Source organism: Neolamprologus multifasciatus, chromosome 16 (assembly GCF_963576455.1).
Source record: "Neolamprologus multifasciatus chromosome 16, fNeoMul1.2, whole genome shotgun sequence".
NCBI lineage: Eukaryota > Metazoa > Chordata > Actinopteri > Cichliformes > Cichlidae > Neolamprologus > Neolamprologus multifasciatus.
Window position 1 is genome coordinate 620,010 of NC_140454.1, and position 12,634 is coordinate 632,643.

Consider the following 12,634-nt stretch of genomic DNA (forward strand, 5'->3'; position numbering starts at 1 on the left):
CTTATTGCTGGTAAATGTTTTATCTTATCACAGAATATAAGCCAACATTTCACTCGCTCCTGTCTGTGTGAAACAATCTCGAGTATCAGAGGTGAGCAGTCAACATGTGACGTTTAATGATTGAGTAATCCTTATCGAACAAATTCTTCCTAGCAGATGGGCACACACATGCACACATACATCTAACATCCAACAGTTAATCCATGTATGAGTTATGGGTCTTAGCACACACACACACACACACACACACACACACACACACACACACACACACACACACACACACACACACACACACACAGTGTTCAGTAACAGTGTGGGAGGCCTGTACAACTCAATGCCACTTTTGTTACTCACTCATGATGAAACAACCGTGGCCATTTGTGCCACAACTGTTTTGCTGGCTCTCACAGTTCACTTGTTGACAGACTGTAGACAGAGAGAGACATGCAGAGTTAAATTCTGCACACCACTGTGTATGTTTGTGTTGAGACACATACATAAAGCCTTTGCATGTGTGTTGGTATAACAGCGTGGGGGGGTTTTTCCCCAAATTTTAATGTGATGATTTTGAATTTCAGCACAAAAAATGTTGCCCATATTTGCATTCCTGTAAATCCAAATAAATTAGACACCATGGTAACCCACGTGTGTTCAAATTCCATGTATCACTTGTGCATGTAACATGTATCACATGATAACACCTTTTCTTTTCTTCAGTCACTTCCTCAAGAACGTTTTTTGTTTACTAAGAAGGTTTTAAATTTGATCATTTTATGACTTGAAATGTAATTCAGTTCTTTAATTACCACTGGATCATAGCAGATGTTTACATCAATCTGCTGATTGGGAATTTTCCATTTTTTTGGAAGTGTTGGGTTTGCTGTGTGCACTTTTTGTTCTACGAAATGAGGACTTTCAGACAGAGCAGATTATCAAAGATTCCTACTGTTCTATTCAATAAAAGTTATTATTATTATTATTATTCTATTATTATTATTGTTATTATTATTATTATTATTATTATTATTATTATTATTGATAATAATAATAATAATAATAATAATAATGATGATGATGATGATGATAGTAACAACAACAGTACTAATAATATACATTCATAAAGTTCTATATCAGCAGGGAGGCTTTCTTTATTACCTTCATTTGCATGTAAATGAAAGCTGTTCCTGTAGCCGCAGGACCAGCTGTTTGGTTGCACTCTTCAGTCACTCTGCATCTTTACCAGTCTCCCTCACACACACACACACACACACATATATAGGTATAGATATTCCAAAGGCCTGTATAAGAATCATAACAACTCCCCTCCTCTTCCTCTGAGGCTGCAGCAGCAACAGCAGAAGAGTGGAAGAGAACAGGTACAGGCAGAGGGCCATACAACTTGTCACAACATCTACGTTTGATTTTGACAAATTGATCTCAGCCTGCTGTTACCCTCTGTTTTCTTTCTTTTTTTTTTTTCTTTTATAAGGAGTAAGGAGCGCTTTCATTGGACAGGCTCTGCAAGAGGCAACCATAGGTTAACTATGAAGCGCCAGATGACAGATGACCTCCAGGCTACAGGAAATAACTGGTTTCCTCTCCAAGATACTCGTTCTGTTTAATTTAGTCCAAAATAATTACACAGTGGACTTCTATCAGTAGCTGATAACGCAGATCTAAGGTGTTTATGTTTATATATTTCTCTGAGGTCTAACAAAGCCCCCTTCCTCCAAACAAAAAGGGATTATGGTTCATTTTACTTGTCAGATTAACCGGAGGTCATTTATTCATTCTACTTAGCTGATAGAAGATAAGAACACATTTCTTTGGATGGAAACAATAGCTGGATGGAGAGTGAAGAAAGTGAGGTTACTTTTATTTCTTTTAAACACACTTTTTATCCTGTGAAAGAAATCAATTGGAGCGATAGTCTGTAAATGTAGCTTGTATAAAAACGAGAAAACGTTAAAGTTTCTTTATTTCGTGATTTTTAAATATTCTCCAAAAATAATACAAGAAAGAATTTATCTAAAAACAAACCAAAGATTATTCGGGTGTTTTTGGTTTTACATGAATTGTATTTTACCCGATCAGGCTGCTCAAAGGATAAAGAAAGACGAACTAATTAAATGTGGGGAATATGAATCGTAATATTCATTTTCTTTTATAATTTTTAACCATTTGCGTGAAAATAATATCAGATACGCCCTCCCTCTCTCACCTGCTTGCTTTGTGCCTTTCTGTGTTGTTTTAGTGTTGCTTGTAGGCCGTGCCTTGACCTGTCGATGTGCTGGTTGTCTCTCGGAGACACACACACACAGGCGGACTCACACTGCGTTTACCTTCAGCACCTTTGTATTTTTGTTTAAGGCTGTGCAGAGAGCCGGCTGATGAAATGGGTGATCACAGAAAGACGGAGAGGCAATTTCATGCTCTGTAACGCTTTGAACGGCGTGATAGCGATGCGTCTTGCAGTGTAAATTCACCTCCTTTCCAAAGACCTATGAATATGGATTCAGTTGTCCCCACTCACTTGAACCAATGAGCTGCGACGTCCCCTTACCCCCAGCTTCTCCGCAGACAGCCTCACCTCCATTTTATTTTATTAATTGAATATTCAGTTACACACACACACAGACACACAACTGGGTCGGTTCCAATATAAAAGTGTTTATTTGAAATTGTACATAATGTATTTCAAGATGTATTTCAAATAGTGCGATGCTGTTCGCCGAGTGTCTCAGGCCGCTTTGCACCAGAGGAAATGACGCACAGAAGCACTGTAGTAATCCTTGGGTCCGTTTGAGAGACATTAAGCTCAGAAAACACAATTACACAATTTCGACTAAGAAACCGCTGCAGGTGCGCGCACACACACACACACACACACACACACACACGCGGTGATGTTATGAAAATGCAGTACAGGTCACACGTTAATTTGATTTGATTTAAATTTCTTTGTTCGTTTGTTTATTTCTTTTTATTGATCGGCCGATTAGATAAAAGAAAAATGGCACAAAAACAGAGAGTGTGGCAAAGCTGCAGATGTTGTGTTTGTGTGAAGGCGTTGTTGTTTCAGTTTTAGCGTGTATGTCTGAAAGTGAAACAGGACCACAACACGTTTTATGTACCAATAAAATATTCACAAAATATTAACGATGGGCATTTATCGAGGCTTTCTCTCAGCAATTACAATTTTAACTTATTATTTATAATAGTGTTTTTTATATTTTCCGTGTGGTTTCTCAAAGATCATCATACAGAATCCTCTAGATTAGATCCCACGTGTGTTTTCACTGTAACAGATTGCATGAGACGTTCCTGACAAATTCAAAGGGATTTCTTGTGTCTTTTGAACTGACAGAACCACGTTGTTCACATTTGGTACTCAAACTGTGTGTTGAACCTTATTCAAACTGACCGCAGGATTAGTAAAGTACTCGTATGGCTGTTGGAAGTGCACAGCAGCGCGTTCCAGAGCGAAAGCAACGACCTTTAGTAAAGTAAAAATGCCCCAGAACATCAGCTGGTGTGCGCCTGTTATGGCTGTGAGGAGGAATGGATGGGTGAGGGTACACTTCAGTCTAACATCAAGGGTGCTGCTGCTTATTAACGTTTCTGAAAGTGTCTATTTCTCAATAAAATCTTTGGTTTGGCGGTGGCAGGTCAGTCTGCTCGAATCTTCTGCTCTAGAGTCACTTCTGAAGAGGAGGAGACGAGGAAGAGGACACTCGCTCGGTCCCCCATCCTCCACGTTAAATTAGATATTATTATTTACAATGTACAGCGTGAGTGTAAGCAGGAAGTCGTGTTCATCAGTCGCTGTCCTCCTTGTCCTCCTGGATGGTGGTGGTGGAATGGTTGTAAAGTCCCTGCGCCATCAGCTGAAGGGCCAGCCCGTTCTTGAAGCCACTGGCCTTTTTGATCTTGGCCCTTTTGTTCTGAAACCATATTTTGATCTGGGACTCGTTGAGGTTGAGCTCCTGGGCCAGAGACTGGCGCCGCTGCTCCGTGATGTAGCGATTCACTTGGAACTCTGTCTTCAGTCTCTGCAGCTGCTCGGCCGTGAAGGCCGTGCGTGGCCGTTTGTCCTCTTTGCCGCTTTTTGACTTTTTCAGTTTCCGTGTCCTTGGGCCTGCAGTAGGGGCGAAAGAAGAGAGCGGAAACATAAATATGCAGCGTGCGCAAAACAACAGCGCGCTAACAAAGGCCAATGAGCTGGAGTTCAAAGTAATCCAGCAAGCTGTGGATACAGGACAGATACTACTACTACTACTACTACTACTACTACTACTACTACTAATAATAATAATAGTAATTATTATTATTTTATTATTATTATTTCTTTATTTAATTTACAGAATAACGTTATGTGGCACGTGTCTGTGTGGCGGTATCAGCGCGTTTACGCACTCCTGATTACTGCCTACACGGATGACTACAGCAGCCTGAGCCCCAGTCTGACATCATTGCGAACACACGTGCGTTTAGGTGTTTATCACGCAATAATCTGTCATTTAAATATTCGACAATAAGATTTTTTTTTAATGTTTTAGAATATTCGGCCGCGCAGATCATGGTGTGCACGAAACAGCGCGCATTTACAGCTTTTTCTCTTTTTCTTTTTAAACGACAAAAACAAATACTGGCAGTTGGAACAGAAAGCTTCAGCTCACACTGAACAAAGTTAAATTCTTTAACAAGATGCCGCACAAAGACTATGGTTTGAATAATCCTCTGGTGTACGATTGACTTTTTAAAATATTAATAAATGTCTTTACTTGTAGTCTTTGAAATACTGAAGTCCACGTCACTAATAATATGGCTCACACACACACACACACACATATATATATTAATGAATGTGCACGTGTCTTCTAGCTATTTACATCTGCATAGTTTCTTTAGCAAAAATTTAAACACGCGCTTAATAAATTCAAAATGTCCTCTGTAAAGACGAACAGGCTCGCGAGGCTGTAAGACTTTATTTACCTTCAGTTCATTTGTGTTTTATTCCACCTGATGGCAGCTCACACACCGGGTCACAGGAGCTATTACACCGGTTTTTGTGGAAAGACAATATCTCGTGGAATCAGCCAAAGTACGTGTCAAATATGTTCCGTTGTCAGCGACACAATTCTAATCCTGCAGGATCGACGCTGGACGACCGCTTATAGAAATCTAACAAGACGATTATGACTGAAACGGGGAGAAGTTCTTACAGGCCGCACGAGCATTAGTTGTGCTTTTTGATGCGCGTGAATTAAAATGAAAGCAGCTTTTAGGATTATTTATTTAATCATTTTTCATTTTGCAAGTGAAACTTTAAACAAACAGAAATTCACAGGAAACTTCCACGCGCGTCAAACACACCAAAGCGTTACAGATGTGTAATAAACATTTATATTTTTTATCCCAAAATATATAAATGTAAAATATATATTATTTTTGAACCGAAATAAATAAATACATGAACCAGCATTTTAAACTGTTTTCTGTCTTTATCGAGTTTTTTTTTAATTATTGTGTTGCTGCGTCCAGCGGCGTGAAATCCTGAGACGATTTAAAAATAAATCAATGCGGCAATGCAAACATTATAATAACATATATCCAGTATTGTATTGCTAATTTGGGTTTGATATTAGACTTGAGTCAGCGCAGCTTCATTTTTTGAGAACATTTAAGGTCTGAAAATGTTCTAAAACTTTATTTCGTGCTTTACTTTATTAGAAAAAATGTTCTTCGTTTGTTGCATGGAAACAAATTGAATATTAAAAAAAACAAGTTGAATATTAACGTTTAAAAAAAAGTCTCGATGAATAAAATGTTAAGTGAGTTTAGGGTGGAAATAATCCTCAGTTATGCACGGTCACAGTTGCATTTCTTCACGAATCTACTGCCTTACCAGATGAGGGCCTGTCCGAGTATCGGGTGCAGTAAACCCAGGCAGGCCAGAGCAGTGGCTGCGTCTCCGGTGTGGGCGCCGCGGTGCCGTTCAGCACCACCAGCGAAGACGAGGTATTTTCCCCGGCCCCAGTGCCAGTTCTCCCCTCTGCTTTTACGCCATGGCCGTTACCGGTAGAGGGAGCGGCTGCGGCTCCTCCGCCGCTAACGCTGCTTTTTTTGGGACTTGCCAAAGAAGCGGAGGAGGCAGAGGACGAACTACTGTCAGTGCTGCAGTTGGAGTCCTGGCACGGCGTCCCTGGAAGGCTCGGCCTGCTGATCGCCGGGTGGACGCGCTCCCGACCGGATGTCTGCGCCCTCTCCCGCAGGCCAAGGCCGTGCTCCTTCTTGCAGCCAAAGTCCGGTCTCAAAATGTTGTCAATGAAAAAGTTGGTGGTTCTGTGGGCCTGTTGGGCGACCTGTAGAGGCAATATAGGCGGGGAGGGCAGGCTGGGAGACGGGGAAACGCTCTCCCCCTCGCTGCTATCCGAGCTGTTAAGATCCCGCTGCTCCTCCATCGGTGCTTCTCTGAAGAACCTGGTTTCTGTTCTCTTAATCCACTTCCACTACGTGAGTTTATTTTGTATCCAAATTACGACTACGGGAAGCACTAAAACATAGTTATGTTCTCACCGGAATGGTGCTGGTTGTTGTCATTATTCGGAAACTGTGGGCATCCTCCCTGCGCAAAGGCGCTCCACAGGGTCATGGTCGTTGATTTACTATAAGACTGACTGTGGTCGCTGTTGCACACTACTCCCACACACCCAGAGCTTTTCACCGCTGTGTGACACTCTTCACAAAGTCCACACGCGCGCGCGCGCGCACACACACACACACACACACACACACACGAGGCGCATGAAACGTATCGGGCCAATCACCGACCGGGACACTTTGGAACAGAGTGTGACGACGTCCAATAATGTCATGAGTCTCTGAGCCAAGTGGAGAGCTGTGGCGCAGGGAGCAGGCTTCACAGAGAAACCAAACAAGAGATTATCGCTGCTCCTCGCCTTCAGTCTCGTTACGGTGTGCTGTTACATCTACACAGCTGATGAACGGAAGAATACTGGCTGTTCACTGCTGGTTTTTGTATTAAATTCAACTGCGCACCTCTACTTTACTTTGAACTGTACAGACACAGGCGGGCCTCAGACCCAGTTAAACCATGAGCCACGACTGCACACAGAAATGCTTTTAATTGCGCCGTAGCGTAAATAGATAGGATGACATTTGGGGGTTTGCTTCCCCACTTACAAACATGTTTTATCCAAACCAAAGCGCACGCCTTCTACATCTTCATATGCGCCCGTTCGCTCTGAATGGTGGTATCTAACTGCGCACAGCTGCAGGTTAGATACCACCACCTATCAAAACACACACACATACCTGCTGTTTCCCCTTCTTTCTGGCCATTGTTAGCGTGTGTTGTTTTCGCTGAAATAGCGCGCTCTTATCTCTTTCTGAGAGAGAGGAGCTGCCGCGGGATAATTTATAGGTTTTAATTATTTTTTATTCCGCCTGATGAGCCGGACGTTCATCACCTGGCTGCAAGAGAAAAGCCGTTCAAAGTCTCCGTCAACGTCGCCTTGCCAAACACTTCATCAAAGTGTGAGCAAAGTGGGCCGATAGAATACCAGAAATGCGCATAATAGACAGGCACGCCGCCTGCCAAGATGATAATAGAAAAGCTGCTGTGCAGCGGAATACTGAGAGGTTTGTGAAGGGACAACTTAATTGGTATAATTCATATTAAATGAAGCCTGATTATATGTCTTACACGAAATAATAATAATACTAATAATAACAATAATGATCTGTAATGTTTTACATTCTAAGATGCCCTAATTGGCTTTAGTCTTCCTGCAGCAAACAGAACAACACTGATAGTGTGATTATAAACAGACCCTGTGTCTCCTTTAACTACTTATTGCCTTTTCTTCGTTCCTTTAGTAGAATAAGGAGTAAACTTCATAGCAGTCGTGTCATTAAATATACCGATAATAACTAATACAGCGCTTCACTCGGCTCTATATCATCGACTATAAAATGTTTATGAATCATTTTGCAATTCATAATAATTATAATAGTTTGGTTGTTATAACAAGCCTTATTACAACAAGCTATGATGAGTCGTATTTTTATATGTTGATTATTGAAAATGTTTTACGTTGAACATTTCAGTTACATTACTGCTGCGATCATTTGCTTTATCTCTGGCTTCCATCTCCGTCAGTCAGTTATGATTTAGAGCTGCTTGTTTTCCTCACAGACCTGTGATTCCTAATAATTCTCTTATCCTCAAGTTTAAGGTTTAGTAACATGATTGTGACACTGCAGAAAGAGAGGCTCAGAAAACGCAATAACGCAAGAATCCCCGGAGTTGAATGGACATCAATATGAACACAAAAAGAAGAGACGCATGTTTAGATTTTATTCGTTGACGTAGCTATGACATAATCTGCTAACTGTAATAAAAAAAATACAGTTTGGCTAAAAAAGAAAGAAAAAAATCCGAACTTCTGTGTTTTCATTTTTGAGTTCTATTTTTTATTTTTTTATTTTTAAAAAGAAATGCGTTTAATTTGATAAACTCGTAATAATGATATCTGTGCTGCACCTGATTAAACATATACTTGTACGTTATTTTAGCTTCACAATAATCTGCTTAGAGCTGCTATTTAAACAAAAGAAAATCAAAAGAAACATTAAAACTACAAAAAGCGAAAACCCGTTTTTATATAATCCGCTCAGGAAGTATCACGGATCACCCACCCGTGTCTCTGAACCTGCACAGCGGGACAGTGGAGCAGGCGGTCAGACGTCAGGACATTAAAAAAGTACGATCGCCGGCTGTTATTATTGTTCTTATTGTTATTGTTATTAACACCCACAACACCAATAGTAATAATAATAAAATCACGTGTATAGGAAATCTCAGGGAGCTGTCTTTTTAAAATTATAATTTACCTTTAATTTCATGTCAAACGATCTAAAAAACACTGTAACAGTTAGAAACAAATGAGAATGAATTTTTTATTGAAATTTGTTGGGGAAACATTTAGCAGTAATGCCAAGAGGAATTCTTAATTTACAGCGTGACACACACACACACACACACACACACACACACACACACACACACACACACACACACACACACACACACACACACACACACACACACACTCTTTCACAGTTTTTTAATTATTGTGATTTTAATGTTACTACTGAAATAAGTCTATCTTTAAATCAGAAACATTTCACCAGTCCACGTCTGATGAAAAAAAATTATATCAGGGCGACACCTAGCGGTTGGTGATGGGTACAGCAGGTCTCTCGAACCACTGCCGTTCCTTTTTAATAGCTATTTTGTCCCGTTTCTCGGTGTGTACATCTCCTGACATCTTATACTAAATTCTAGTTCAGGGGTGTTAAGCTGGTAGGAACACTGTGGGCAGCTACAGACAGTTGGTCTACCTGCTAATAGTCTGCTGTCAGATAGGGTCGTTTCAACAATATGTGGTGTCTGTGGGCTGTGGATGCTCATGCTGTTACTGGTCCATCAGCCAGCATCAGGTAAACGTGAAAACAAAAAAGTGTTTAAGTGAAACCCAGTGTTAAAAACCAGGAAAATATCCACTGTCTATACTTGATGTTTTAAAATCTTTATGTCTCTTTATTGTAGTGCATACACTGGTGGCTGTAGCTCAGGCAGTGTGTCATCTAACAACTGGAAGGTTAATGGTTTGATCCCCTCCTGCTTACATGACAAATAATCACAGGGCAAGAGGAGACTGTGAGTGTGTGTGTGTACACTACCAGTGAAAAGTTTGGATGCACATTTTCATTTAATGGGGTTTTTATTTTATTTTTATGACTATTTACATTGTAGATTCTCACTGAATGAACACGTATGACATTACGTGGTAAAGTAAAAAGTGTAAAATAACTCAAAACATGTTTTAGATTTTTTTTAAAATAGCCACCATTTGCTTACCCATTTGCACATACTTAGCATTCTCTCGATGAGCTTCATGAGGTAGTCACCTGAAGAAATGCTGAGCACTTGTCTGACCTTTTGCCTTCACTCTGTGGTCCATCTCATCCCAAACTGTGGAGGCCAGGCCATTTGGCGCAGCACTCCATCACTCTCCTTCTTGGTCAAATAGCCCTGACACAGCCTGGAGGTGAACCTCAGGTTGTCCTGTTGAAAAGGAAATAATGGTTCAATTACAAACCAGATGGGATGACATGTTGCTGGAGGACGCTGTGGTAGCAATGCTGGTTCAGTGTGCCTTCAGTTTTGGACAAATATTCAAATGTGTCTGCGTCACACAGAGCAGGTGGAACCAAAAATCTCAAATGTGGACTCATCAGACCAAAGCACAGATTTCTGAGGCTGGTGACTCAGATGTATTTATCCTCAGCAGCAGAGGGGACTCCTGGTCTTCCTTTCCTGGGGCGTCCTCATGTGAGACAGTTTCATTGTGGTCTTGATGGTTTTTGCGTTTTAGCAGTTTTCCGACTGACTGACCTTCAGCTCTTAAAGTAATGACGGGCTGTTGTTTCTCTTTACTTGCTGATTGGTTCTCGCCATAATCTGAATTCTAACAGTTGTCAAACAGGCCTGTCAGCTGTGCACCAACCTGACTGCTGCACAACACAACTGATGGTCCCAACGTCATTAAGAAGGCAACAAACTCCACCAATGAACCCTGACAGGCTCACCTGTGAGGTGAAACCAGTTCAACCATTTCATCATAAAGCTCACTGAGAGAAGGCCGAGGTTTTGCAGCGCTATCAACATAGCAAAGGGCGGCTAATCTCAGGAATCTGAAATATAAAACATATTTAGAGTTATTTATCTTTTATTTCTTTGCTACATAATTAAATATATCTTGCTTCATATATTTGATATCGTCAGTTTGCATTTACGATGTAGAAAGTAGTAAAAATAAAGAAAAACTATTAAATGAGAAGGTGTGTCCAAACATTTTATTTTGCCCTCCATCACTGTAGCAATCAGAACAGGTTTGTTTTCCCATGTAAACCATTATGCCTTTTTGTATGCTGGTCCACTTGACTGTCATAGTTTATCTTTGTTATTATTATATATATTATATATTTTAAGTTATTGCAATCACAACAGATGGGACCAGGGGGCAGGAAAGAGAAAGAAGAAGAAAAGAGAAGTTGGAAAGAGAGTTAACAGAAGGAGAGTTAAAGAAATAAAATAGAGGAGATAGAAAGAGACAAGACAGTGAAAATCTGCTTGATCACCTGCTGAAAAAAAACCAAGCAAAAACCAAATAAGACACTAAAGAAACCACAGCAACAACCGACAAGGTCCTCTTTTCCACCATAGATCATTTATTTAACCGTGATTTTAACAGCTCCCAAAGAACCCCACAGATTCGCTCTGTGAGCAGTTTGAAGACCACTTCAGGGGAAAGTCAGCGCCATCAGATCTGATATCTTATCTTCTCGTGATATGATTTTAAACACATCTGAGGGCTCAATTGTACCTGAGGAGACACTGGACAGCTTTGTCCTGGTTAATGCTGAGAACCTTAAGTTTTCTCCACAGTGAGACCCACCACATGTCCTTTAGATCCAATCCCCTCTTCACTTTATAAAACACTTTATGGAGTTTTTGAAGCTGAGCTTTTATACATGATGAATTGCTCTCTTCAGTTGGGTGTCTTCCCTGCTGCCTTTAAAACGGCGGTGGTGAGGCCCCTTCTGAAGAAGAGCAATTTGGATTGTAATGATTTTAACAGACCTGTATCCAACTCACCATTTTAACGTGTTTTTACTCAGATTAATGACTTTCTGAATGATAGACAGATCCTTGAGATATTCCAGTCTGGATTTAGGGTGAACCACAGCACAGAGACTGCTCTCCTAAAGGTTTTAAATGATCTTAGATGTAACTGGGACTCCCAAAAGCTCTCAGTCCTGGTGCTACTGGATCTAAGCGCAGCCTTTGAAACAGTAGATCACGCTATTCTTTTAAACAGACTGAAACACATGGTGGGCCTCTCTGCTGCTGTACACAACTGGTTCACTTCCTGTCTCTCAGACAGAACTTTTATGGTGAGTATGGATACATGCTCCTCTAAGATCCATGAAATGACATGTGGTGTGCCTCAAGGGTCGGTTTTAGGCCCTGTACTTTTTAATTTGTATAAGCTCCCTCTCGGTGGTGTCATCAGGAGGCATGGAGTGAACTTCCACAGTTACGCTGATGACACTCAGCTGTACATCTCCGTGTCTCCTGATGAAACCAGACCAATGGATGCCCTTTTTAACTGTATTTTAGATATAAGATCTTGGATGGCAGAAAACTTTTTACAGCTTAACCAGGACAAAACTGAAGTTTTAATCGTCGGTCCTGAGGCTCAGAGAGAGAAACTCTTGTCTAAATTACAGGCATCTTCACTATGTCCTTCACTACAAGTGAAAAACCTGGGTGTTATTTTTGACTCTGAGCTTGGTTTTATCCCACATATTAAACATGTAACCAAAATTGGATTTGATCATCTAAAATATAGCCAGAGTCCGCCCCATTCTCTCTCCGGCCACCACGGAGATGCTGATGCTTTTATTACCAGTTGCATTGATTACTGTAATGTCCTGCTCTCTGGTCTCCCCAAAAAGAATATTTCACCTTTACAAC

The 12,634-nt window shown here is 40.7% G+C and overlaps 1 protein-coding gene across 1 annotated transcript; it reads right to left on the minus strand.

Annotated features, from left to right (window-relative positions):
- Positions 1 to 1,048: 1,048 nt before the first annotated feature.
- On the minus strand, positions 1,049 to 8,448 carry en1a (engrailed homeobox 1a). Its single transcript, XM_085134414.1, has 2 exons — positions 5,912 to 8,448; positions 1,049 to 4,141 (listed from the first exon to the last, which is right to left on the minus strand). The coding sequence occupies exons 1-2, from the start codon at positions 6,465 to 6,467 to the stop codon at positions 3,822 to 3,824; spliced, it is 876 nt and encodes a 291-aa protein (XP_084990540.1). The 5' UTR covers positions 6,468 to 8,448; the 3' UTR covers positions 1,049 to 3,821.
- Positions 8,449 to 12,634: the final 4,186 nt, after the last annotated feature.

Bases quoted from the DNA above. Each gene is read 5' to 3' on its own strand.
- en1a (XM_085134414.1), bottom strand. From the start codon at position 6,467: ATGGAGGAGCAGCGGGATCTTAACAGCTCGGATAGCAGCGAGGGGGAG. The intron at 4,142-5,911 runs GTAAGGCAGTAG...CCCCTACTGCAG, and splicing joins CTCGGACAGGCCCTCATCTG to GCCCAAGGACACGGAAACTG.